General features: G+C 40.7%; 2 protein-coding genes across 6 annotated transcripts in view; one reads left to right on the top strand and one right to left on the bottom strand.

Moving 5' to 3' along the window:
• The window catches only part of PPP4R3B (protein phosphatase 4 regulatory subunit 3B), a 43353-nt gene extending 24838 nt beyond the window's left edge, over positions 1 to 18515 (top strand). For all 3 annotated transcript variants that reach the window (XM_019500714.2, XM_006272485.4, XM_019500715.2), the window contains 8 exons: positions 675 to 777; positions 3393 to 3434; positions 5004 to 5162; positions 7246 to 7415; positions 10421 to 10560; positions 11229 to 11413; positions 12173 to 12375; positions 15776 to 18515. In XM_019500714.2, the coding sequence (XP_019356259.1) occupies positions 675 to 777; positions 3393 to 3434; positions 5004 to 5162; positions 7246 to 7415; positions 10421 to 10560; positions 11229 to 11413; positions 12173 to 12375; positions 15776 to 15871 (1098 nt within the window). In that variant the 3' untranslated portion in view covers positions 15872 to 18515. The remainder of the gene's footprint in view (positions 1 to 674; positions 778 to 3392; positions 3435 to 5003; positions 5163 to 7245; positions 7416 to 10420; positions 10561 to 11228; positions 11414 to 12172; positions 12376 to 15775) is intronic.
• Positions 18516 to 19371: 856 nt separating this feature from the next.
• CFAP36 (cilia and flagella associated protein 36) overlaps positions 19372 to 25316 on the bottom strand; it is a 53533-nt gene continuing 47588 nt past the window's right edge. For all 3 annotated transcript variants that reach the window (XM_014595074.3, XM_006272486.4, XM_019500717.2), the window contains one exon: positions 19372 to 19527. In XM_014595074.3, coding sequence (XP_014450560.2) covers positions 19438 to 19527 — 90 coding nt within the window. In that variant the 3' untranslated portion in view covers positions 19372 to 19437. The remainder of the gene's footprint in view (positions 19528 to 25316) is intronic.

The following is a 25316-nucleotide window of genomic DNA, read 5'->3' as shown; positions in this document are numbered from 1 at the left end:
ATTAAAATAGTCCTGGCTCCTGCTGGCTCTGAGGCACATTAAATTATGGAAAATGAGTTCTATAATGTGACACCTCTGCAAAAGAGTGTTTTTAATAACTGCAGTTGCAACCTTGTATAATCATTTTTTGTGATAAATTTTATCATTTGGGAATATTTTGTCAGATATGTGCTTTGTTTTTGTTGTCACCAGTGAGTAAGTACTCAGTATGTGCACGTACACCTGCAATTAGCATGTAGCAATAAACTCCAGTACCATTCATGCGACCTAATACAGACACACGTGTAGATGGTGACACTTTACTGCAAAGCTATTTAGTCATCTCTGCAGTGTAGGTGCACCCAGTATTTCTTAATTTGCTTTAGAATTTTGCCCAGAATGTTGATGATTCCTTTCAGCCTAAATATTAAGTCCAAATATTCTGTGGAATAATAACATACAAACTGTAGGTCTCCAGTATTTTAAAATTATACTAGACTTCACTGGTTTATGGTGGGCAGCTATTATTTCTTAAAAGAAGGAATCTTAATAAAAAAGTTCAGTGATAGATATATGCAAAGATGAGCACAGAATTGTACAAAGGGTACTTGCAGGGTATTGTGAGACAGTATATTGCTGTTTTTAGAAGGGCACAAAATTAATACCAGTATTTAATAAATAAATACTTGTTTCAGAAAACAGAGAAAAGTGAATTTCTCAATTTCTTCTACAACCATTGTATGCATGTTCTTACTGCACCACTTCTGGCTAATACTTCAGAAGACAAATGTGAAAAAGGTAAGATTAAATAATGGTTTTGCTTTTTATTCTGTTTTAATATCAGTTGAAAATATGAGATGCAAAGTAACTGATTTCTGTTGCGACATGGGAGTATTGTTGATAAACACCTGCCATCTCTAAGGCAAAAATGCATCTTAGGTGATGGGCAAAAATATCTGTAGCTTAAGGATTTTCCAAAATTATTTTGATAATTTACTGCTTTGAATAGTAGTAAAAAAACCAGCAGATCCAGCTTTGATGTAGTTTTGCCCCTGTGAGTGTACAGCAGCAAAGATGTATTCTTATCAATTAGTAGTATTAAGTATTTTTTCTTAGTAGCTTTCAAAACCACATAAGTGTTTTTGATATGCAGCAGTATTTGTCTGCCTTCACAGGAGCTTTCACCACTTTCTAACCTCTTGTCACTTGCCAAAAGCCACTTGATCCCAATGTGCCATTCTAATAAATGGTACAAACTCCAGAGACTCATTTTCACACACTAATTTCTGCTGGGGTAGAAATGCTGTAAATCAAAGTTTATTTGCTTTTTTGTATGAATCACAACTTAAAGCTCTTTTTTACATTTTTTTTTTTAAGTCCTGGATTAAAACAAAAAATGATGAAATGCCACATAAAATAATAGCTTTGTAACAGGGCTTTCCAGACTTCTGGGTGGCAGTGGGGGCTGCAAGCCCTGTGGGCCACAGACCCAGACGGCACATAGTGTGGGCTACACACTGTGGAGAACCCTAGCATAGATGCCCCCCGTGCTGTGTATACAGTACATGCAGCCCTGTTCCCCCTGGTCCTCTTCCCCTGCCTGCTCTCAGGGTCGGGCCAGGAAGCAGTGGCTGGAAGGGAGGGGGACCCTAAAGACCCTCACTGCTGTAGCAACAGGAGGAATGGTGGCTGAGCTAGTCTGGGCTACACGTTAACTCTTCATGGGTTACAGGCAGCCAGGAAGATGCCTGTTGAACAGCTCTGTTTTGGTAATACTTCATGCTTTTTGCCTATGGACAGCTGCATAGTTGAAATGGTTAAAATTGGTCTCCGGTTCAGAGTGTTTCAAATTGGAGTACTTCGTTGCTTACAGACATGCAGACTCCCACCGGCATTTCCTCACCACCACCAGCGTACTTAAATTGCTGCGACTGCATGCAATGGTGGTGCTCACCAGCCAGCGGGTATGTCAGGGTTGCTTAGTTCTCTGGCATAGCAGAACTTTACTTCTCCCTCCTGCTTCCCCATCAGAAAGGGGGAGAGCAGGGTAGACAGCTAATGAGTGCTCTTGTGTACCCCCAACTGTCCTTCAGAATTGGAGGACTGCATAGGGTCTGGAGATAACCTTGCATGCTACTTGGTCTTTAGAGGTTTTCCACAGACAGCTGAGAACATGGGAGAGGGCTGGCTGGTGTTTTTCCCTGTTCTCCCCCCATCCCCTTCTCAGAGGCTGGGGAGCACTGTCACACTGCTTCAGGAAGCGCTTCAGAGATGTTCCTCATTTCTTGAAGGTCATTTTTTTTTTAAGCGCTGCTTTAGCTGTGCATGTCAGTATACTCGCTCTTTGGAGCACTTCAAACAAAATGTCTGTCTAGGGGCGGGACAGGCAAAGTCTGGCCCATGGACCAAATCGGGCCCACAGCAGACTCCATTTCCCAGCATCCTCTGCCTGCATCGCTGTGGCCAGTTTCCATGGAGACCCCAAGAGCGGCAGGGCTGTAGCAATGTGGGGCCAGGGTTTTCATGGAGACTAGCCCAAGCAGTACTGGCAGGGTGGGTGGCTGGGTGGGGAGCTGTTCCAGGGCCGCGATCTTGTGGCAGTGACCATCCGGGCCAGAGCCAGGGCAGAGTTGCAATCTGCTGCTCGCACACCACAGGGCATGCAGGCACTGGATCACGGCTCTGCCATCTCTGGACCATGCTGTCACTGCTACAAAGCCCCAGCTGTGGAGCATTTCCCCACTCAGCTGTGTGCCCTGCCAACTCTGCTTGAGGCAGTCTCCATGGAAACCCTGGTCCCACTGTTCCTGGGGTCTCCATGGAAACTGGCCACAGCAGCGTGGGGAGGGGCCACCATTTTGCTCACCCCTAGTGTAGGGCCTTTGTCTCTGAGACGCTTTACAAACTGAAATGCATCTTTGGGACAACTTGGAGTTGTGTGATTATAATCCCTCCTTTAATGGCTGGAAAGGTTGTGCAACTTCTATGTCAGATAAGTTTTACAGCTGGCTAAAATAATGGTGTTACATTTTATTGAGAATTTCTCACTGAATTGGTTAGCAGATATTCTTTAACTACTTAATGCATGTTCTATTCTATTCTATTGTATGTAGCATTCATTGTAGAAGTGTCAGTTGAGAAATTTAGATGGGTACTATTTTGATGGGAATTAATTGTATTCCTGAATGTTCAATCTTGTAAGCATTCAGTTAAAATGTAAGATTTGTAATTTTAAAAGACCATACAGAAATTGTGTCTAATATGTTACTATTAGAATGTTTTCTGTATAAGTTGGTAAACTTTTTTTTTATTATTATTATTATTATACTGTCAGTTGATTAAAGCTAGTAAAATTTTGTCTATGGTATAAAATAAACCGTTTTTGAAAATGTCTGTTAACTTTTGTTTATCAGATGCTGTAGTCGGGTCCAACAAAAGTAACGCAATTTGTCCTGGTAAGTGCGGGTCTTTATATTTTGTAGACTGATCCCAAAAATGTTACCTGTTTAAAGAATTGTTACCTTATTCAACATAGGGTACTTCTAGTATGAATCAGAAAAGTGATGTCAGGTAGGTCCACCATTATGTCATTAAATGAGCCTTAACAGCTTAGATTTAAAAGTTCTGTTTCCTCTCAGCCATCAGAGAAAGAAGAAAGCTTTACTTGCTTCTTACTTTGCTTCATACCTCTTTTCAATATTGTTTTCTTTATGTATCAAGATGAAGTGCTCCATTGCAATATCAAATCATTTGTATTTTGAAATTTAAGGAAGAAACGTCTGTGAGATATTATAGATTAGTCTTTTCCCAAAGCTTAATCCAGTGCTGATGTTCAGTACTGGGAAAAAAAAAATGACCCCTGAAACCCATGTTAATGGCTCGGCTTTGGATGCACATAATGCTTAGACTAGTTTAAATGCGGTTTAAACCTGAAGCAGACAGACATATAAGCCTGTCTAAACTGGTTTGAAGTGACTCGTGTACCTGGAAAAATCAAACACTTGAATTGGTTCACTCTGAACAAGGTCACTCTTACGGTTCATAAGCTGGAAGGGACGTCAAGATCATCTAGTCCAACTGAGGATTGAACCTGTAACCTTGATGTTATTTGGCTCCATGTTGTGACCAACTGAGCTACATGGCCTATGTATGGACTCTAAACATACTGTTACATGTCTACCACACCCTCAGATAATGTTTGTTATAGACTTGAAGCTGCTAATAAGGCCCTCAGGATAAAAGGAGGATGAGTATGTAATCTTCGAGGAGTGTAGAGTCACAAGGGGTTTACCAGAATTTCAAACATATAGCTCCAGCTTCTTGGAAAAAACTTGTTAAATTGTCTCTAAAAACACCCCTCCTTATCTATCCATTTAGGCCCCTGTCTTGACCTGTCTTTCTCACCTCTTTAGGAGGTAATTCAACTTACAATTAAAGTTCAGTTGGCCAAAATTGAGCTTTTGTTCACGCTGAATTTCCTCTTCAACTCTCACAGTAAGAATTGGATGTGGCATGATATTAATTGAATGTGGCCTTGGTTCCTGACACAGCACACTAGAAAACTTCTTAGCCAACTTTTTGAGGAACTTCACCTAAGTTGCTGCTTAGAAGACACTAGTCTGGACTTGTTTTTTCTCTGATTTAGTCTGCATTCTCTTGTGCAAGTTAAATCGTTCTTTGATTGCCTCCAATAGGAATATTGAGTTTTTTAATGTCTTCATAAAGGCTTCATTTTCAAGTTTAGGTCACTTGTCTTTTCAGTTGTGCTCAAGAGGTGGATCCCCACCACTATCTTTTATTCCAAGGCAAAGATATTAGACAGATTTTTCACTCTCCAGTACTGAAGGGAGGCATAAATTAGACAGCTAGAATGATGTAAAAATCTATTGAAAAATCAAATTAATAGGTAAATAAATCCATAGTCATTTGAGCTCTTAATAGTGAAACTACTTTGTCATGCATTGTGAGTGTACTGAAAAGTTTTCAAAATTTAGATTCCTGATTCAGTTAGTTTTTTCTTATAGATAATTATCAAACAGCACAGCTACTCGCCTTAATTTTGGAACTGCTCACCTTTTGTGTGGAACACCATACGTATCACATCAAGAACTATATTATGAACAAAGATTTGTTAAGAAGAGTGTTGGTCTTGATGAATTCAAAACACACGTTTTTGGCCTTATGTAAGTAACAGAGTGACAATTTACTTTGATTTCGAGATTATCTATATCTCTGCTACTGAAATATTTTCTCTTCATGTTGCTCAAAGTGTGCTGAATTTGTATACAATTTTATAACTGGTATCTTGTAATGATACTATCTTAATCTTTGTTAAAGCAGTCTTGTCAAGAAATATGAATTTGAAATGAGACATGATTTTACAGTTCATAGAAGTGTATCAGTAAAAATCTTAAAGGACCAAAGTCTCTTAGTCCAACAGAAAAGGCAAAAAAGCAGTTGTGTTGGATAAGTGTACCCAATGTTGCTTAATTATCGAAAAAAAGGCAAAAATGGCACAGGTCCCTGGTTATATTCCTGAAATGACGTGTGGTTGGAACACAGGTTGGTCATTTGTTCCCAACTATGAAATTATTGTGTCAGCTCTGTATGTGAGATTAAGAGTTATCTATCCTCTGATATTTAATGTCATTTAAATGGAAATATTTTTGCATCAGCATTGCAACACTAGAGGAATGTCTCTTTCTGCTGATGTGAAATTAAATGAAAATACCAGATATTTGTATAACAATCTACATAGGGAACGATATACCAAGTTCACATCGTAAAGCCAGCCAGCAACAAGAGAACAAAAATGAATTGGAGGCCTTATCCTCAGAGGCTGGACAGACAAAACTTTTCATAGTCATGTATTTAAATAAAAAAAAAAAAAGTACTTGCACAGAGAACGCAAACCTGTGGTGGGGTAGATTTGCCTAATCTGGCAGGGGGAATTATCTCTGGAAAAAAAAAATCAGGTAAAATTCTAGGAGTGAAAGCTACATCTGTTGGGTTTAATCTGTGTCCATCCTATTTTGTCAAAGACAAACAACACATAATAGCTGCATATTATGTTGAGGTACTTTGGGGATAGATAGCTGCACCATCTCTGTTGTTGTTCATCGTGTAATTTACTTTCTTACAGACATGTCTCAGAATATAAAATTTTCATAGATGAGGGACAGAACTTAAGCTTCAGGTGACTTGCCTTCCCTTTTCTTTTTATCTTTATCTAAACCTGAAACCCTAGCTGAAGATTGTTCTCCATGGGTGGATCAGTGATTTTGAAAAGAACTTCCAGGGCTGTGAAACAGGAAGGGAGAGATCAGAGCAGCTAGCTAGCAGACGGCAACATTGCAAAATTAGTGGAACATCAAGACCATTAAAAATGAGACAGTTGTTAACACCCATGGAAAGAAGAACAATAAAGCATTAAGTAAATCGAATCCTTCAGCGTCTCTGGTATAAATATTCAGGCAGCTACACTCTAGAGCAGTGGTTCTCAACCTTCTTTTCTACCAGGTCCCTTTTTGTAAACATCCATGCCCAGTCCCAACCCAGTGCCCCTCACTCCTGACCTGCTGCCCCCAGTGTGGAGGGCAGGGGGTGGGTATGTGGGGTAGGGGAGCTCCAACCAGTCATAAGCAGGCTGGAACCCTGCCAATGTGCAGTGGAAAAGCCACAGTTTCCCACGTTTTTCACCTTTAAAAGAGAATCTGTTTTTAAAGGTTTTGATCTTTTTTTTTAAAGTTCATGTCCCTTTCATATATTTTTACAACCCACTTTTGAGTCATGACCCACAGGTTGAGAAACGCTGCTCTAGAGCAGAAATCAAAACAGGGTGGTGCTTCTATTCCAGACAGAAAATCAGCTTCCCCTAGCTTTCAGGATCTGCTTTTGGAGAAAAAGGTTTATGTTGTATGTGAAAAAAGACAGTACATTTATGTCACTGGGTATGTTCATCCGTCCAGGGCCAGATGTACTAAAGATTATTGCTGCTGTATGGAAGTAACAGGATGAGTTGTGTGGGTTTGTGTGCACAGGGAATGCAAACCAAAGTGTTTGCCTAGTAGGAAAAAGACAGTTAGTAGATGCTTATTTTGAACCTTTTAGAAAATGTTCAGTCCCCTTTTGTTGTTGATCTATCTGCCCACTGCTTTGGCTTGTTATGAAGTCTGTGGAATTTTTGTTAATATGAGAATATGGACCCCAAATTATTGTACTGCCACGAAACATTTTTCTAATAACTTTTTTTTTTTTTAACTTTAGGTGCTCTTCGTTTCATGAGGAGGATAATTGGCCTAAAGGATGAATTTTATAACCGCTATATCACCAAGGGAAACTTGTTTGAGCCAGTCATAAATGCTCTTTTGGATAATGGAACTAGGTACAATCTGCTGAACTCCGCTGTAATTGAGCTGTTTGAATTCATTAGAGTGGTAAGTTAAATCAGGTCTTTAAAGCACTGTTTTAGGTACAGCCCAATGTTACATGTTAACACAAAATGTGGATAATGCACATCAGGTAGGTTATAGCTATGACAAATTTAGAAGGTAATGATTGGACACAAAATAGCATTGTTTGTACGTGTGTTTGAGTATTATTTTCTCATAATATTTGTTGGTCATCCGTATTTGGATTGAAGTTAGTATATAAACAAAACAGTAATGTCTTAAAAGGCTGAAACATAATAGTCTGTTCATCTGAACTAGAAAAAGTACTTTGTAGAAGCATTGACAAGGATCTCTGGTCTAGCAAGAAAAGAGGGTTGATTAGTTTTTAGTTTTCGTAACCCATTCCTATTAAATGGGCATCCAAGTTTATATATTTATATATTTATGCACCCATCAGTCAGCTGCCTGGTGTAATATTTGCTATTTTTTGGGGTAAATGTATTAGTACCAAATTACATCTAGAGGGTTTTTTTGAGTTTTTAAATGTCTTTTGTTAGATGGAAATATAAGTATCTATTATCTGTGCTTTTTGACCAGATAGGATTGCCAGGAACTGCCTATGGGCAAGTGGAAGGCCTTTCATTTATGCCGTGTGTGTGAGGAGGAGAGAGAAGGCTGTTACTTGCCTCATTTGGGGCTGTTGTTTTACTCATGGCCAGTACCTGGCATTGAATAATTGAAAATTCTTGATTGGAAGCCAAAATGGGCAAGTTCCAGCCTCTGAAACTAGTTTGTCTTGCAAATAGTGCCCCAAAATGTTAGAGACCACAGCTGTTGGACCCAGTTCCAAAGAGCTGAGCTAGGATGGTATAAGTTACCTGTGAGCAAGTGGACGTAAATAGGACTAAAGGTATCTAACATGGTATCGTTTGTATGCTCAAAAAATTAAAATTGGGTTGTCCACTTTAGTTTCCTCCCCAAAGCCTAATTAAATGGATGGTCCTTGCTATTTGCCCTGAAGATCAACAAAGTAAAGCAAACTGTTTCTGACCTGGGAAGTCGTGCATGAAAATAGATCTCGGTGTTGTGGGTGAAAGGAGGCAGCTAACAGCAGTAGTCCTGAGCAGCTAGCAGTACCCGTCGGAAACTGGTTGTATTTAGAATTTTTCACTAATTCAGGGAGCATGTTTAGCCCCAGTCCTGAAAACCTGGAACTGGCGAACAGCCTCCCTTAAAATCACCACAGACTAGAGGAGTGTTAATTTTAGACCAGCTGCTCATGCTCAGCGCGCCTTTGGAGGAGTAATAGAATGGAGACAGTATTAACGGAAGCAGGACCAGCAAACTAGCTGTGCTGCTTGGGGAGGGAAGAGGCATCGTAGGAACACCTGGGATAGCTTATTTGGTATGAATGTCTTAAGGATATACACATTTCCTAGTAAGTCTAGGAGCTTTTTGTGAGTAGAAGACTGGCTTCTGCATCCTTGCTGTAGCTACTGCTCTTAACAAGAAAGAGAAATACGTGGGGTTTTCAAATAATTCAAACTTAAATGTTTTGGCTGCATCCAAACAAATATGGACTTGCAGTATGTGGTACTGCACACACCTCTCTGCAGCGCCACACATTGCACATGCAGGCTCCCCCCCTGCTGCTGCCTTGCAGTGCAGGGGGCTTTAAAACCCACGCAAAAAAAAAGCGGGGTAGTGCACATGGCAGCAATGTGCACAACCCAGAATGAGCCTGGCCAGTCGGAGCAATGCTCCATCTGCCAACCAGGCTCCCAGCTCTAGGAGCGCTGCAGCTCCCCGGGGCCCCTAAGAGCCAGGGTAAGGCTGCTGGGGCCAGCACGGTTGCTGGGCAGTAGCAGCGGCACAAGCTGTCCCCAGGAAACAAACATCCATGCTCATCTGGACACAGCCTTTGAGTGCGGAGAGACGCAACAGCTGAACCGCTTCAGCATGTCACTTACTGCTTGGGAACTACTGGTTCTTGCCCCTTACTACGAACCAAAAAGATTACTGTATTTATTTGCATGTAAGGGTGTGTTCCAGCCCCACTCCCTGAATTCAACTTTGGGGAGGAGGCCAGCAGCTACGGCTCCAACTCCAAGCCTAGAGTTGGCATCACAGCTGCTGCTCCCCATCACCACGCCTTCACTGCCACCTTAGCCCCCTGCCTTAGCCCCCTGCCACTTACGTTTCTGTCACTGCTCTGACTACAGCTGAGCCCTGCTCTGGCATGGAGCACATGTGGCTTCCTAGCACCTGCCTGGCCGTGCATCGGCAGTGGCAGCAGCTCTGTCCCTGGCTCCGAGGAGGGAAGATGGGAAGGGAGGACCAGATTCGAAGGAATAAGGGCCCCAGGCTGGGAGGGAGGGGGAGGCGGGGGAGGCAGCGGGGGAGAGTTAATTGCTGGGTAGGATGGATGGCGAGGAGGAGGGGGCAGCCTACTTGACTACCTCTGTCCCCTTGCTGCTGCTTGCCCTACTACAGTGGTGGGAGGAGACAAATTTAAAACAACCCTTCCAGACATGGAAAATTTATTTTAAAATTTACATGTCTAGAATCTAGTTATTGGGGGAGCATGGATGTCTTAAATTCAGGGTCATCTTGGATTTGGGTAAATACAGTATATAAAAAATTAAGTTTTTATCCCCAGTTTATTTGTTTTTGCTTTTTATTTTTCACATGAAGGGACTAGCTCATGAAAAGCATTAGATGCATCCCTGTAGAAATTTATATTGATACCACAAATGGGAATGGGGCAGGAAGTTAGAAATAAGCACTATATTAATCCAAGGGTTATTTTTCTGTTTAGAAACATTTCTGCTGATTTAAACATAAAGATTGATTTCTTCTCCCCCCCCCCCAATGAAGAGGAACTTCAAATAGCCTCCTTAGCTGCCTCTTACATTAATTTTCCCTCCTTCCCCTCCCCTCCCCATTTTGGGAAAGGAGTTGGTAATTGTAGTAAAATGCTCTTAGCTTTCATGAAAACCTTTCATCTTTTACATCTTAACAATTTTAAATATTGTTTTGTGCTTATGCAGGAAGATATCAAGTCACTTATTGCACATATAGTTGAAAACTTTTATAATGCACTTGAATCCATTGAATACGTTCAAACGTTCAAGGGACTGAAGACTAAATATGAACAAGAAAAAGACAGACAGAATCAGAAATTGAACAGGTATTGTATTGTTCATATATCTTGAGGCTGAAATTATTCTGATATCCCTCGCTGCTCTTCCTAGAGGATTTCCCAAACTAGTTGTGTTGTATGTTCAGTGACTTAATATTTCATGTTCTTATTTCCACACAACATGACTATACAATTTTATGATTTGTGGAGCTTGTCATGTTAAATAATGAATTATTGGATGAGGGTTGGAAGAATCCTTTTTCTTGTTGAAAATTCGCAGAAATACAAAAGAAATTGGACTAAGCTACATTTTGGCTGTTCTTAGGACACAGCAGTATGTACCTGTATAACATAATTAGGAATAGATTTTTTTTTTAAACGATTATAAGAATTTGGAAAGGTGAGTAGAATTCTCTGAAACTTTTGTCATGCAGATTCAAATTTACTTTTTGGTGCTTTGTTTGGATTTTTATTTATTAATTTATATTAGTGCCTAGAGAAAACTGGGACTTAATTAAGTGACTTATGCTGGATTCTCTTCATTATTTGTTTTAAGGCACCAGAAACTTTCCATGTTAAGCTAATTTAGTCTGCTGTTGTTTGGATGGGGGGGGGGTTAATTTATATTATGTTAATGAGACATGGTATCTTGTTTGGGGGTTTTTTGTTTGTGAACCACCGACAGAACTTGAATCATTTTGTGGTATTTCTTACAGTGTTCCATCTATATTGCGGAGCAACAGATTTCGCAGAGATGCAAGAGCTTTAGAGGAGGATGAAGAAATGTGGTTCAATGAAGATGAAGAGGAAGAAGGTGAAGCTGTTGTACCTCCAGTTGAGAAATCAAAACCAGAGGATGATTTTCCAGATAGTTATGAAAAATTTATGGAAACGAAAAAAGGTATTTCTAATTTCAAATATACACAAATGAAAATTCTAATCATTGTATATTGTGTGTTTGGTTCCTATGTGGACTGTCTTGTGTTAATGCATTAGCAGTTTCCTTCTTTGAATCCTAAGGAGTAATTTGTATTCTCATCAGTAAATTAACTGTAAGTTTGTAGTGTGGATTGAAGTTGCTATTACCTTCTTAACAAACCCTCTTGATTGTACACGTTTTTTTTGGCTTGACCTACCATATTTATTTGCATATGCGCACTCCTGAATAAGACACGTCCCTTGTTATGGAAAGATAGCATGAAGGAAGAAAGATACTTCCAGAGCCTTTCCTGCCATGCCACCAGTTCAAAGCCCCTTCTTCACTGTCACTCCCTCTCCCTGCTGCTCTGCCAACAGCTACAGGTTTAGCCATTTTGCAGCCACTGCCGAATTAAGGCTGAGAGAGAGAGTTAAATCCCTAGCTCCTCAGTCTGCAGCAGGAGAAGAGACAGATGCTGACCAAGGGGATTCTGTCCCTGCTGCATGCAGCTGGAGCCTTCACCTCTGTGAGCACAGCCCAGTGCTGCCATTCCAACGTGGAAATCAGTTCCTTGCTTGAGACATGCACCCCAGTTTTGGAGGGAGAGGGGAGGTGCCATGTGGCTTGTGAATTTAATTCAGCTCCACGTTCCCTTCTTTACAGTCTTTATATTTAGGGTGTGCATTAGTAAAAATACTGTACAACTGTTGTATGCTCAGTATGAACATTTTTGTCTTTCAGCTAAGGAGAGTGAAGACAAAGAGAACCTCCCAAAAAGGACTTCTGCTGGTGGATTCAAATTTACTTTTTCCCACTCTGCCAGTGCAGCTAATGGAGCAAATAGTACAAACAGTAAATCTGTAGCAGCTCAGACGTCACCAACAAACTCTAATGGCTCTTCATCAAAGAATGCAAACTTGACTACAGCAGTAACAGCCACTAAGGTGAGAGTAAAAGCAAAGCTTCTGTACCCCAGAAAAAGAAGGGATATGAGCTGTTCGTAATATCCAAAACCTCTTAATGAAACCATTGATTGGACTATATTAAGTCTTATTCTATCAGACCCTGCTACAAACCATATTTTACAGCTGCATAGTGCTTGTAAATTGTGGCAGCTGTAATCACCAAACCTGCATTTTCTGCATATGAAGTGACTCATTTCCAAATAATTGACTGTTGCAGTCATAACATAGTTAATTCTGTGCCCCAACATTTCTCATACTAGTTAATGATGTGGCATATGTAATACAGCCTTTTTTTTCTTAATTGTCTGAGTTGGTGGAACCACTATCATGGAATCCATGATCATGTTAAGCAGACACACAAGGGAGGGGAGCTAGTTGAAACTTGAGTTCCTGGTGATATAAAGCTCTGTTAAATGTACAGTTTCTGTTTCTGAACCATAAGCTCTTCAGATCATGCAAGTAGAAGGGAGTCATTTGTAGCGATTTCACGTAGTCATCCTAAAAATGGTAGTTTTATTTTTAAATTGGCAACTCAGACCCACAGCCTAGAAGAATGTTCATTGTGTGACTTTTAAAAAGGGAAGTGTAAATAGTGTTGGGAGCAAGATGGGGATTCTTGGGACTAAATTAAGGAAGTATTAAGCACCTCACAAAACCAATACTGAATAACATGATGAACTATTTTAAATAACAAAAGACTATTTAAAATGATGTTAATGCTTTTCAGCTTCGCAAGACTTGGCCTTCAGTTATGCCTTTTTCTCTTTCAGACAGTTCACCTTAGTTTGTTGCCTTTTGTTTCTCCTCCCATTTATTTCTAAGGGAACAGTGAGGTTTGGTTGGGCTAGTGGCCTAGTACCTATATCCCTCTAACCCTAGGCCCCATTTTTTTTTTCTGTGCCATCCAGCACCATCACATTGATCCCTGAACTTCTTCCCTGGAACATTAGTCCTTTTTTATTTTTCTTCCTGGTCCTTTTACCATCTGGGATGGTTCACCATGACAGACAGACATGAGAGCATGTTTTTCTGTAGTTGACCGTGTGGCTACCTGAACCTCTGTAGCACTACAGGCCAGATGTTACCCCGGGACATGGGCAGCTTTCATTTTGGACACATTCTCTAAGCATGATCGTAGTGGTCCTGAGTATTGTGTTGGCCCCATGTGATGGGGGGGACCAGAATAATCTATGCAAAACTATGCTCTTTCTTCTGATGGTGTCTGTTGTAATGGATGCTTCTTCTGGGATGCAGAGCTCATACTGATGCTCATCATCATGTGCAGGGTTTCCGGACAAGGAAGAAGTGAAACTCCACATCGGTGTCCCGTAATTCAAGGTGGAAATCTTGGCCTTCATTGCATTCAGAGCTATCATGTGCAACTCATCTGTCTGCTACGCTTTTGTATTTCATATAAATAGCGTGGCAGAAGTGTTTCCCCTTTCGAATGAGGGAAGAGGTCACCTCTGGCTTTGGTGTATCCATCGCCAAATAAAACTTTCAGTTGAACACATCCTAGGCCTTCAGGACATCATGGCAGAAAGTCTCAGCAGAATCATCTCCCTGTGCCACAAGACTGGGTGGATTGTGGATGCATTTTTTTGAAATCTTGGTCAATAGGAAGTGCTGGTCCTTTTGTTCCAGAAGAAGGCCTTACAAGTCTGTGTTCCCTGTCCATTATGCTCCTGATTCCTTGGCTAGGAGGTTTATACACCTCAGCCCCACCCACACCTCTGATCCCTCTGGTAGTCTTCAAAGTGTGGCAGTATTCCTGATAGCTCCTGCATGGTTGGCACAGTTCTAGGACTAGGACGAAGTTTTGCATTCTCTTCATCTCACAGCCTGGATGCTGGATGGCTCTTCACATGTTCTGTCCCAGTTGGGCCATCCTCATCCACAATAGGAAGGACTCTGCTAGCTGCATAGAATGGCTTTGATTTCCATCTGGTGCCACGTAGAAAATTCACTTTGACTGATTTTATCCCAAACTTTGTCCTGTCTCTTGGTGCTTAAGAACATGAACCTGTCTCTGTGTTTGGCATGCAGCTGCCAGCCATCCTGCCTCAGCTCTCTGCCAGTTGACAGCTGTTTCTTCTCATCTAGCCTACAGGTTTCTAAAGTGTTAGCTAAGGGTTTACCCAGTCCCCATGTGGGACCTAAATTTGGTTCTTGGCTCCCATTGAGCCCACAGTTTGAGTGTATGGCAAGGTGCTGTCTGCTTCACCTGTCCAGGAAAAAAAAATCCTAGCACTGATTTACCTCAGCAGGAAGTGGGTGAGATACAAGTCTTTTATAGTGAATGATCCACCCCTTTCTGTAGGGACAAAATCTTGAGGACCTACACACCATTCTTGTAGCAGGTGGTTTCTGACTTCTGCCCGAGTCATCGGATTACAATACCCTTCTTCCAGAAACTCACTCTGCCCAAACCTTCTCCTCTGCACTCACTCAATATCAAGAGGGCTTTGGCTTATCACCTTCCTAGGACCAAGTCCTTCCTTAACTCTGCAGTTCTTTGCAGCTGCAGTGAAAGGTCCTAAGAGCTCAGGATATCAATCCAGAGCTTGCCCACATGGATATCAGGCCGTGCAAAACTGGAGGTGCCATTATTTGCACCGCTCTGCCAGAGCCCAGGTGTTTACCATACTTCCTTTCACAGTATCTCAGTATACAGTATCTGCAAGTCAGTTAGAGAGAGCTAAGTATGTGCCCACTAAGTGTTACACTGTTATGGCCTCCAGGGCAGATGCTGTTTTTGAGAGGATGGTTCTCCAGTTGCTGTTCACCAAAAAGGGACTCGGGAGCCCAACCCCAGAGCACGTGTGCGCTGCTTTGGAATTTATCGAGTGAAAGTAACTGGAGTTCAAAACATTCACCATATTCACATTGCTCCCCCTGCCTGTTTCTCTGAGGCACAGACTGTTAAGTATCACCCTCTTGGGATCTGGGGTTTGGGGGCGAGACAAGTGCTGCCGATGGAAAAAGTATCTGGTCAAAGGTTCGTGGGTGAGAGTACACGTGTGGACAGGCTCAAAGTATTCCAGTTATTGGTAACTACCGTTTTGCTTGCTTTTTATGTAGAAAGCATAATCTCTCTCTGTTAGATATTTGTACTATAAAATATTACAGGTCAGCCTGACCCAATTAATTTTGCTGGTGAAAACTTTTCTCAACAGATAACTTGTCACCTTTATTTCATATGCCTAGTCACTGTGAAAACTATCTTTTTGTGGGTGGAAGTCAGTCCTAATAGACTTATCTTCTGAAGCTTGTGCATCCGCAAGTTGACAAAGGGACATCTGCTGGTTTCATATAGTTGCACATTTCTGGGGAGAGTTAGTTTTTGCAGTTTAAATTTTTTTTTATTTACAATTGGCAGGGAAGTCTAGTTGGCCTGGTGGATTATCCTGATGATGAAGAGGAAGATGAAGAGGAGGAGACATCTCCAAGGAAAAGACCTCGTCTTGGTTCATAAAAACCTTGGAATAAACTTTTATTGTGGGGTCTCAAATGCTGCAACTGTTCAAAGAGCTAAAAAGAGTCTGAATCAGAAAGCTTTCTCCCTTGAATATATAAGATAATACAAGGAGTAGCAAAAGAAACTCAGTATATCAGCTAGAAAGGTTTAGTTCTATAAACTCAAGGCTTCCAAGGAACTTAATATCTTTCTAGTAAATAAGGAGTCTGCCATTCAGGCTGTCAAGAAAAAAAAAAAAAAGGTGGGTTAGTATTCAGAACCTGGATGATGGCTTCTCAACAAGGAAAGTCTCAGGTTTTGGGAGGGTCTGGGGAGGGGAAATAAGTATGGTAAACAATTTTTAATATTGCAGGGTTTTCCCCAGTGTGTAACAGCTAGGAAAAAATGTAAAGCTTCAACTTCAAACCCAGTAATCTTAATTTTGTAATGGTGCTGTCCGTTGTGTTTTAGCAATTGCCTCTTTTTAAAATATGAAGGGAAAATGAATTCTATTTGCAGAAAAATAAGTCCAGACTTTGGGACCAGTAGTTGCAAATTCAACCATGCTTCTGCCCGTGCAAGTAGGACCCTGTATTATAGTGCATGTTGAGTTGTTGGGTTTTTCAGTTCATGATTTGAAGCAGAGAAAAAGGAAGCCGGATTCAAAGTGGACAGTTGTGTTAATCTGCTTGTTTTTTAAACTAGATATCCAGTGATATCTATGCCAAGGATCAGTAGCTCTCGAGCAAATACTGAGAAACGGCTAGCACTAATAAAGTAGTGCTGTAAACTACACGAGTACAGCCAGCACCTCACGTTACGAAAGATACTGAGTCACGTTCTGCTTTGTTGTAGTGAAGCTGTCTCTCTTCCTTGAGCAGCAAGTGTATTTTCACATTTGCGAGTTTAAATTGTATAACTGAGGTGGTAATAAGAAACACTAACCAGTTTTGAGTAGTGTTGAATTTAGTGGCATTTAACACCTGAGTCATTTTGGACCAAGATGGAATTATTACTAATAGTGCACCAGGCGATTTGAGGCAGAATCAACATGCAGCACCTGAATCTGGGTGTAATATGAAAGCTGTTGTTTTTTTTTTTTAAAGTAAGAAGCACATTCCATGTATGTAAAGCAAATTGCAACAGAATAGGTCAATTGATGGAGGCAAACAATTTGAGGTTTTATTTTCAGAGCAGCAGTGAACTGTAAATATTTTAATGTTAGTGTGCCCATATATGATCTGAGATCATGAAGTGAGAAGAAATTTCCCAAATTACAATTAATGTATCAGAGATGTTAAAATATGAAAACAGCTGGAAACCACCACATAGTTCACTCTTGTAATACGTGTTATGGGTCCATTTCTCCTGGAATAGTTTAAACTGAAGCAGTTCCCCTGTTTTGGAGATTTTTGTAGTTAATTTTAATTTTAGCTATTGTTTGGAAAAGATGGGCTGTCTGTGTAGATATGAAGTATAGTTTTTTCCATAAAACAGAAGTTTATTTTGTATTAAAAATACCACTGTACTTGTTTTACACCATTTGTATACATGTGGTGATATTAATGCTGAACTGTAAAATTCAGGAATTAAAATGTGACCCTGTAATTCCATAATTATTGCTTTTGTTTGGTTTGTTGTACATGGTAAGTCAAATCCTAATTTTGAAAGGTGACCATTTTAGAGTATACTGTAATGAGACATGCAGTTTTTAAACAGTCAGTATATACCACTAGTTCAACTACCAGACAGAATGTGTGAGTTCTGAGCACCCACACGCTGGACACAAAGCATTCTGATGGGCGACAGTTAATGTGCGTGGACCTGGGGGAAATACATTGTTGCCCCTTGTGGGCTCCAGGCAACCAAGAATGGGGCTCCCCCTCCTATCTATCTGAAATAAGAGACCTTAAAAGCTAAGGCAGCGAGGAAGTCAATCCTTGGCTGGTTCAACCAAAATTGCAGTGTTGTAACTAGTTGCTCCCTTCCCTGATCTCCACTTCAGGGTTGTGGCTTTTTGTGACGAGTCTCCCTTTCTCCCCCCCTTAAAGATAACAGATTCCTATAAATCTATACTTACCTTTAATGAAGAAGCTCAAAAGTCATGCAGTATGTGCCTTTCCCCTTCAGAGGCTCAAAACATCAATCATCACCTGATCTGTAACATTAGTTTATCAGGTTTTTGGTTTTGTTTTTTTTAAAAAGAAAGAAAGATGGATTACCCCAAAATGTGCTTTCATTGTTTTTCCTCTAATTTTCTTTCTGAAAACTTGTCGGGAGCTTTAAGGATACATTCAGACCAGCTTTTGAGCTTTTTTTTACAGTATGTGAATGTCATGGATCTAGTTGCTCTAGAATAAAACTATAGGAAAAGACATTTGATGTTATCTTCAGGCTTTGGATATTTTTATCAAACTTTTTAAAACCCTTTTTATGGGTGACACATTGTGTTCCCTCTGACTAGCTAATCTCCAGGATCACCTGCCTCAGGCAAACCAAGATTCTTCTCCCTACGATATACCATATCCTGTATGGATTCTGCTATGGTACAGCCCACATTCTAATGCCTGGGGCCCCTCCACTGCAGATTTTTTTTAATATTACATCTGCCAACATGTATCAGTTATAAATGCTATTTTAATAAAAAGTTACATGAAATTTGGATTGGCTGGGTTGGTTTTTATTCACTTACTGCTCTAGATGAAAGCTTGCAGATACAGGTCTTGTGGAGGAGAGATGGGGGGCAGTTCTTTTCCTCTGAGATGACTAGTCTAAGCAGCATTTATGGTAAATGAAATGGTAACACTGATTTCAAGATCTTGAATTCTGGGATGAGACCAAACAAAGCAACGTGTCAAACTGAAAAGGTGATGTCTTCTGCACAAAACATGCGTACGGGTTACTGAAAAAAGGCCAGGGAAGTTTATAAATAAAGGAGCCTACAATTAACATGGAAATTGCCTGTGTCTCCTGACTTCAAAGGTTTCAGTTGCATTTTCTGTGTCTTAAACATAAGATTATCAAGCAGTATTTCCTTGTTAGCTAATTAAACTTTGACAACTGAACATAATTATTTGCTACAATGACAGATTCTAATAAAAGGAAAAAGTTCTGGTTTTAAGAAGTTTTCAGATAATATTCTCCATGTTGTAAACATTTCTAATACATTTTGAGACGGAAGTGTTTTATCTCTAGCTTTAACAAGTGTTTGAATGATTTAAAATCCATTGTTGTTCTACATATTATTAAGTGGCTATGGCCACGGCTTTAAAAAACGGGTGCCTAAATTTTGGATCCTGAGTCCTTACTGAGGTCCTCACCTTGTTAGGGTTCAGCATCTAGCAGATTCAGCTGATCTTTGTGAAACTGAGTTTTCAGAAATCTTAGCCTGCATGGTAAATGAGTTTTAAATCCAGTTTCAGCTCCATCATTGTTTTTATGTATATGAAGAATTGAGTTGCTCATATTCTGTAAAATGCATATATAAAAATAATATGTTTGAAAGCAAGCACATCAAGTTGTTGGTTAAATAATTTATTCTAGATGAAATTCTGTTCTTTTCCTATGGCCTGAAATTCCTTGAACTACCGCTTATTAATAACTTCTTCTTTAAGTTTTGCTGCGAGCATTCTCCTCTTTAGCAGCAGTCTTTGCTTCTCCTCGTCTGACATTTCCTGAAAACAAAATTAAAATTCTGTTACAGTAAGTAACCTCAATGGCCTTGTGGAAAATGGTGAAAAAATACCCTTTAATAAGAGGAATCTTCCTTTGACAGGTCCAATGTTAAGCATATACCACAAAACCACAAGTCAGTTCAGACAGTAAATAAGAGATTTTTTCCCTACAGTTCAGAATTCAGCAACAAAAAATTAAAATAAAAAAATGCAATATGGGTGACCTCCCAAGGCTTGAAAATTGTAACAATCTTGTAGGTATGTTACTAGCAGCTTTATTTCATAGTCAGACTTAGGCCAGGTACAGACATTACGTTTTTACCAGTATAAGTGATCAGAAACCAGTCAATACCAGTTTCAGAACAGAAGTTTGGCACATATCAACTGGTTTAAAAATGTCAGAACCTGGTCTGAGACTTGCCCCTTCACCTCCCCCTCCCCATGTGCCCCTAAAGGGTGAATGTGTGCCGTTTGCTACCAATCTAAACTGTGGCACTTCCAGAAATCCATGTAACTTAGATTAATTCTGATTCGGGCTTTTTGAATGTCTGTACCTAGCTTTAGGCTGTTAGCACGAAGAGGGAGCATCATACATCCTTTGCATCCCCAAAGTGCACTTTGTGCTCCCCAGCCAGAGGCCCCCAATTTGTTTCATATCCAACATTTGTACAGCAGCGAGGTGCATAAAGGTGAGTTAAAAACAAAATGGAAATCTTTATCTGCATCGAGCGCCACAGATAGGAACTGATTTTATTAATGCAAAAGATCCTGCCCTTCCCTACCTCTAAGTCAGGGGTTCCCAAACTGTGGTACACATACCCCTGGGGTATGCAAGAGATCTCTGGGGGGTACATGGGAGAAACTGTAATGGCAGATTTAATATTCATTACAGTAGTTGGCATTTAAGGGGTTAAAATATAAAATGCCTGCCAGTAGGGGTAGGAGGACAGCTGGTAAAGCTGGAAAGGGGTATGCAATAAGGAAAAGTTTGGGCACTTCTGATCTAAGTAATTCCAATTGTTGAAGGTATCCTAATAGCCACAGTATACTTGCCAAGTCACTACAGTTAGAGGTATTTGGTGGTGGAATGATGCATTCTGGCATGGCCTGTCTAGCTGGTGGCCTGTGTGCTGTACAGCTCAGCCCCTGGACTCCCAGTCTGGGTACTGCTCACCCCACTGCCTCCTGCTGCTACCAGGATCTCAGGGCCAATCCACCCTTCCCTCCTCCAGCTTTTGTTTCCTGTCTCCTGCACTGGGTGCGGTGCAAGAGGCCCATGGTGTGCAGCCTGCACAGTGTATGGCTCCCAGCCCTGTTATGGGATACAGGGTACATCTACACATGATGAACTACAGCACATTAAGGTTATGTGTCTACATGTGCATATCCTTAATGTGCCTTAAAAATGGCAATTTCAGGTGTGAATAGCTAAAGTGCATTACTGCATGTATAGACACATTAAGGAGCGTTAATGCTGTGTATGGACTGACCTGGGACTAACGTCAGTCCCGCATCAGCCCATGCACATGTTGTTAATGCGCTCTAACATACACAAGTGTAGACATGAGCCTAAATCACTTTAATGCGCATTAAATTTAGACCTAAATGCACGTGTAGATGCCCACAGAATCTTAAACCTGGAGCAGCTTCTAGGATTGAGTTCAATGCCCTGTACTTATAACCTACTAGAACCTAGATGAGCAAGCTCCATCTTAAAGTAGGAAGATTATACTTGGGGGGAGTGGGGTGGACACCTGAAGAGATTTAATTAACACTTGTGACAGAGTACTTCTGGCAAGTCATCTGGCACTCTGCTCTTCTGTTTCACAACAACATGCCTATCTTCCCTCAAAAAGAAGATTATACCCTGTCTTGCACAGAGTATAGTAAACACTGTCACTACACATGTTCAGAGTGTGTTCTTCCTCTGAAGCTAGGGTCAGCACCTTTAGGAACCATCCCCTGTTAGGGTTCATTCTTGTGCCCTGCCACAGTATCCACTTAACTTTGCCAAGTGCTGCAGGTTGCTGTGGCTAATGCTGAGCGGTAAATTCAGCAGCAAGGGTAAAAAGCAGGTAGGGCTGGAGCAGCAGTGGGGGGCAAGAGGTGGAATGCAGCATGCGTTGGGACAAACAGCATTTAGCAGGCAGAAGGACCCACAAAGCTAGGACATGGCTTGTTGATCTCTGTGTACTGATGTACTTGGTACCAAATAAACAAACTGCACCTGTAATTGGTGCTGCCCATGCCACGTTATGTTCCCTGATCCCTTGAGCTCGCTCTCCATATGAAGTATGACTTCTAGGTTTTCTGTGTTGCTTGGGAGAAGAGTCCTTTTTTCCTGGACACGTTGCTGCCTCCATCCTTCCACTGCCCTGATCCTTCTGGACAAGGACAACACTTCTATCTACACAACTACTGAAATTATTTAGTGTCAGAGTGCCAAATCTGGTATCCTCTCCAAAATTCCCCAAGTACTTTGTTATAAGATTTTTATATGAAAGCTTACTCATAATGTGTACTTTGCTCTGTATTGAGCTGTTAGTGATTTTTCTTCTCTGTTAATTAAGATGGCTTTTAAGCCCAACAACTTGTTGAATTAAAAATGTATTTTAACCTACTGCCTGATGAGTTATTGCTGTGTTTTCATACTACAGAACCTTTATTGCTTTGGTACAGTGAGGTGCTTTATCCCAAATCAATGCATTGTCTGAATTGTCACGGTAGTCTTCAATCTTGGCACAATATAACAGGATATCAGCTAAATCGTTCCTGATTTTCCAGTTAAAGTTTGCAGTACTTGATACTAGAAACATTATGTTATAAAAACAGCAAACTTCAAATGAAAACAACTGCATGAATGTCACAATGTTTTTATACAAACTTTTCTAACTATATTTGCATTTCAGTTGTGTTAGGAGAGGATTTATTAAAACCTTATTCCATGGAATTTAAAAAAAAAAAATACTGGGGGGAAGAGAGGATTTTTTTTTTTTTTAAAGAAACTCTTCACATTGGCTCTTATTCCAGTTATGTGCTACCTCAAGAAACAAACTAGAACCAGTTTTGCATTGGCACCTCTATCATCTTGGTCTTCCAGAATAACTGCTATTTCAGGTTAAGTCGGCATTGATTCACTTGCATCTCTGTTTTGCGCGCTCTTTTATTTCTTCCAGGTGCCTTGAAGGTTCTCTGAATTTTTCTAACAGTCCTTTAGTTAGCGCATTTTAAAGCCATCCCAGTGTAATTTAACTACTTTTACATCCAGTTCTTCCTCAAAGTCTTTCTTTAAATGAGCATTTTGCTCACTGCAGGTTAAGGTGACTCTGTCAGTGACATCATACTTGGCGTAGCTCCTACATGTTATTGTGAGAGGTTGTAATTAACAGCTTTCTTATTGCAACATCTTTTCTGGAGAAGTAGAAGAGAAGCTACTATTGTATGTATGCGTGCCAATAACTGATGTCAACTAGACATTTCTTGCTGGGGTTCTTGCCTGAGAAGGGACATTGCTCATTTCAATTTTAAAACAAGAAAGTCTCAAATGTACTCAAAGCAAAAATGGATCTTAACAGAACATAAGCCTCAAAATGAAAGAGAGAAGGGATTTTTATGTAAATCACCATTTAGGCAGCAACATGGAAATTTTCTGCATTTCTAGCAATGTCATATCAATTTAAAAAAAATACCCTTTGATTGAAAGAGGAGCGTCCTCAATATATTTCCACACATTTTTTTCTGCTTTTCACTTCAAAACTAATTGTACCAATTGTTTGTATGACAAACTGATATAAAGCAAACCGGAAAGGAGTAGGCTGGCAAGTTTATCTAACTTTTTTCTCTTCTGGATTTAGGGCCTGAACCTGGCACCTGATTCTTGTATCTCTTATCTCCAATTTTTTGTTCCAGTAGGAAAAGTTTCAGCACAAAGCTGGGAATCAAAACAATCATCTTTTGCTGGACTTACAGCTGCATGAAATATGTAGCACAGCAAACAGTGTTTCAATCCTATATTAAAAGCAGCTTGTGTATTCTTTGACTATTCGTGCAACAGTGCAAAGGAAGCATTTCTGAATTTCCCTGTCTTGCTCATTTGGACTTCACTTTTCTTTCCCTTGTTTTAGAGCGGAATCAGTAGTTGGATTTAATAAGAGACGGGCTGTTTGAGTTGTGATGTTGGGTAGCATAGATTTCATCAGGTGAGATTGTCCTGCTTTTTGGAGAGAGAAGGATTTTTAGGGTGATAATCTTTTCTTGGGCCACCTGCATAGTTGAGATAATTAGATAAGCTTTTGAATCTAAGACATTAAAGAGATCGCCCTGAGAAATCCTGCATAATTCCTGGGCCACCACAGTCACGACATCACTGGACCACTGCTTTTGGAGTAATGTAAACTGTCTCCTGCATCCTAAACTGGAATGATTTTCTGATTTCAGGCAGAAGGCAGGGCTGATTTGTACCTTACAGACTACCAGAATCAGAGATGCATAGCATAAGCTTTTGTAAGCAGCAGGCTGGTTTCATTGGATGTTGTGAAGAGACTGCAGGAAGCAGAGCTAACTACAAAGCGGTGATTAGAATAAAAACAGCAGGGAAGGGGGGGAGGAAAAAAAAGGCATTGCTGAGAGACTCAACTTTGCGCTACTAAATAACTGAAGCTGCGTGTACGCATGTAAGGGGAGACAGCTTTTCTGGCAAGATCTTTTTATGACTCATGGTAGTCTTTTTTTAAAAATGCATTGATTGTACCACAAATAGAAGACTGTTGGGTTTTCTAGGCCAGTGTTTTGGCTATGACCAACAAAGTGAAGCTACAATAGTAAGTGGAGTGTGATATGGTCCTATGCACACTCCACTGTGAGTGCACATGCACCCTGTGAACTCAAGCCTGAAGACTTGCCTCAGTCATGGTATCTTAACAGTACTCCTCTGGCACGCATTCACCTTGCTCTTCCTCATGCTCTGCACCGTAAGACACATTGCACAATCCTGTTGGTCAGGTTTCCTCTCAACATCAGAATCTCAGGATGTGAAGGTCACCCAGGAAGAAAAGAGAGAAGATACCAAATATGCCTATGGACTACACTTCTCCAATCACTATGGGAAATAAATTTCTCCTTCTGAGTGCTTAGCCACATGCACATCCTGCTGTGGATAACTCATTAATGAATAGCAACTGCAGGACCATTTTCCCCAGTGTGGCATGGTATTTGGAAGCTTCAGTGACTGCACTGTTTGTTCAAGGCATGAATATTGCTTGTGGTGGCTGCCTTCAAGTGTCTGGAGGGACATTTTGAAAGGATGTCATGTATGTGTTGGTTCTGGTGGAGTATGCCTCTGACTGCTACTGGAGGCTCTGTTTTCATAACCCATGAAGGCAAAGGAACAGTATCTAGACCTTTCCTTGAATTCGCCTACTGGGAATTGCCTACCACCATTCTTGAGTCAGGAGTTGCATGCACCAATACCTCTCCCCAGTGGGAGCCTGTACTTGCAGTGGGATGGAGAAAGACTGTGGAAGATACAGCCTTGATAAGCACTGGTGCATGTTGCAAATCCTGGTCCTTACTGAAGTCAAACAAGGAGACAGAAGATAAAAGGCCAAGAGGTTGCGATGACAGTGGAAACAATTGTGCAGGTAAAGTGTCAGTGGCAGGCCACAGATGATAGCAGTGAGAAATTTGGCTCCTGCAGAACAATGAGGTCTCCCACTGAAGAAAGGAAGTACAACTGAAGGACAGAGTGGTCACTGAGTTGCACAGCTGGGTAGGCTGAAAACACCAGTGCC

Source organism: Alligator mississippiensis, chromosome 1 (genome assembly GCF_030867095.1).
Source record: "Alligator mississippiensis isolate rAllMis1 chromosome 1, rAllMis1, whole genome shotgun sequence".
Classification (NCBI taxonomy): Eukaryota; Metazoa; Chordata; order Crocodylia; family Alligatoridae; genus Alligator; species Alligator mississippiensis.
This window is presented reverse-complemented; position numbering and strand designations above follow the sequence as displayed.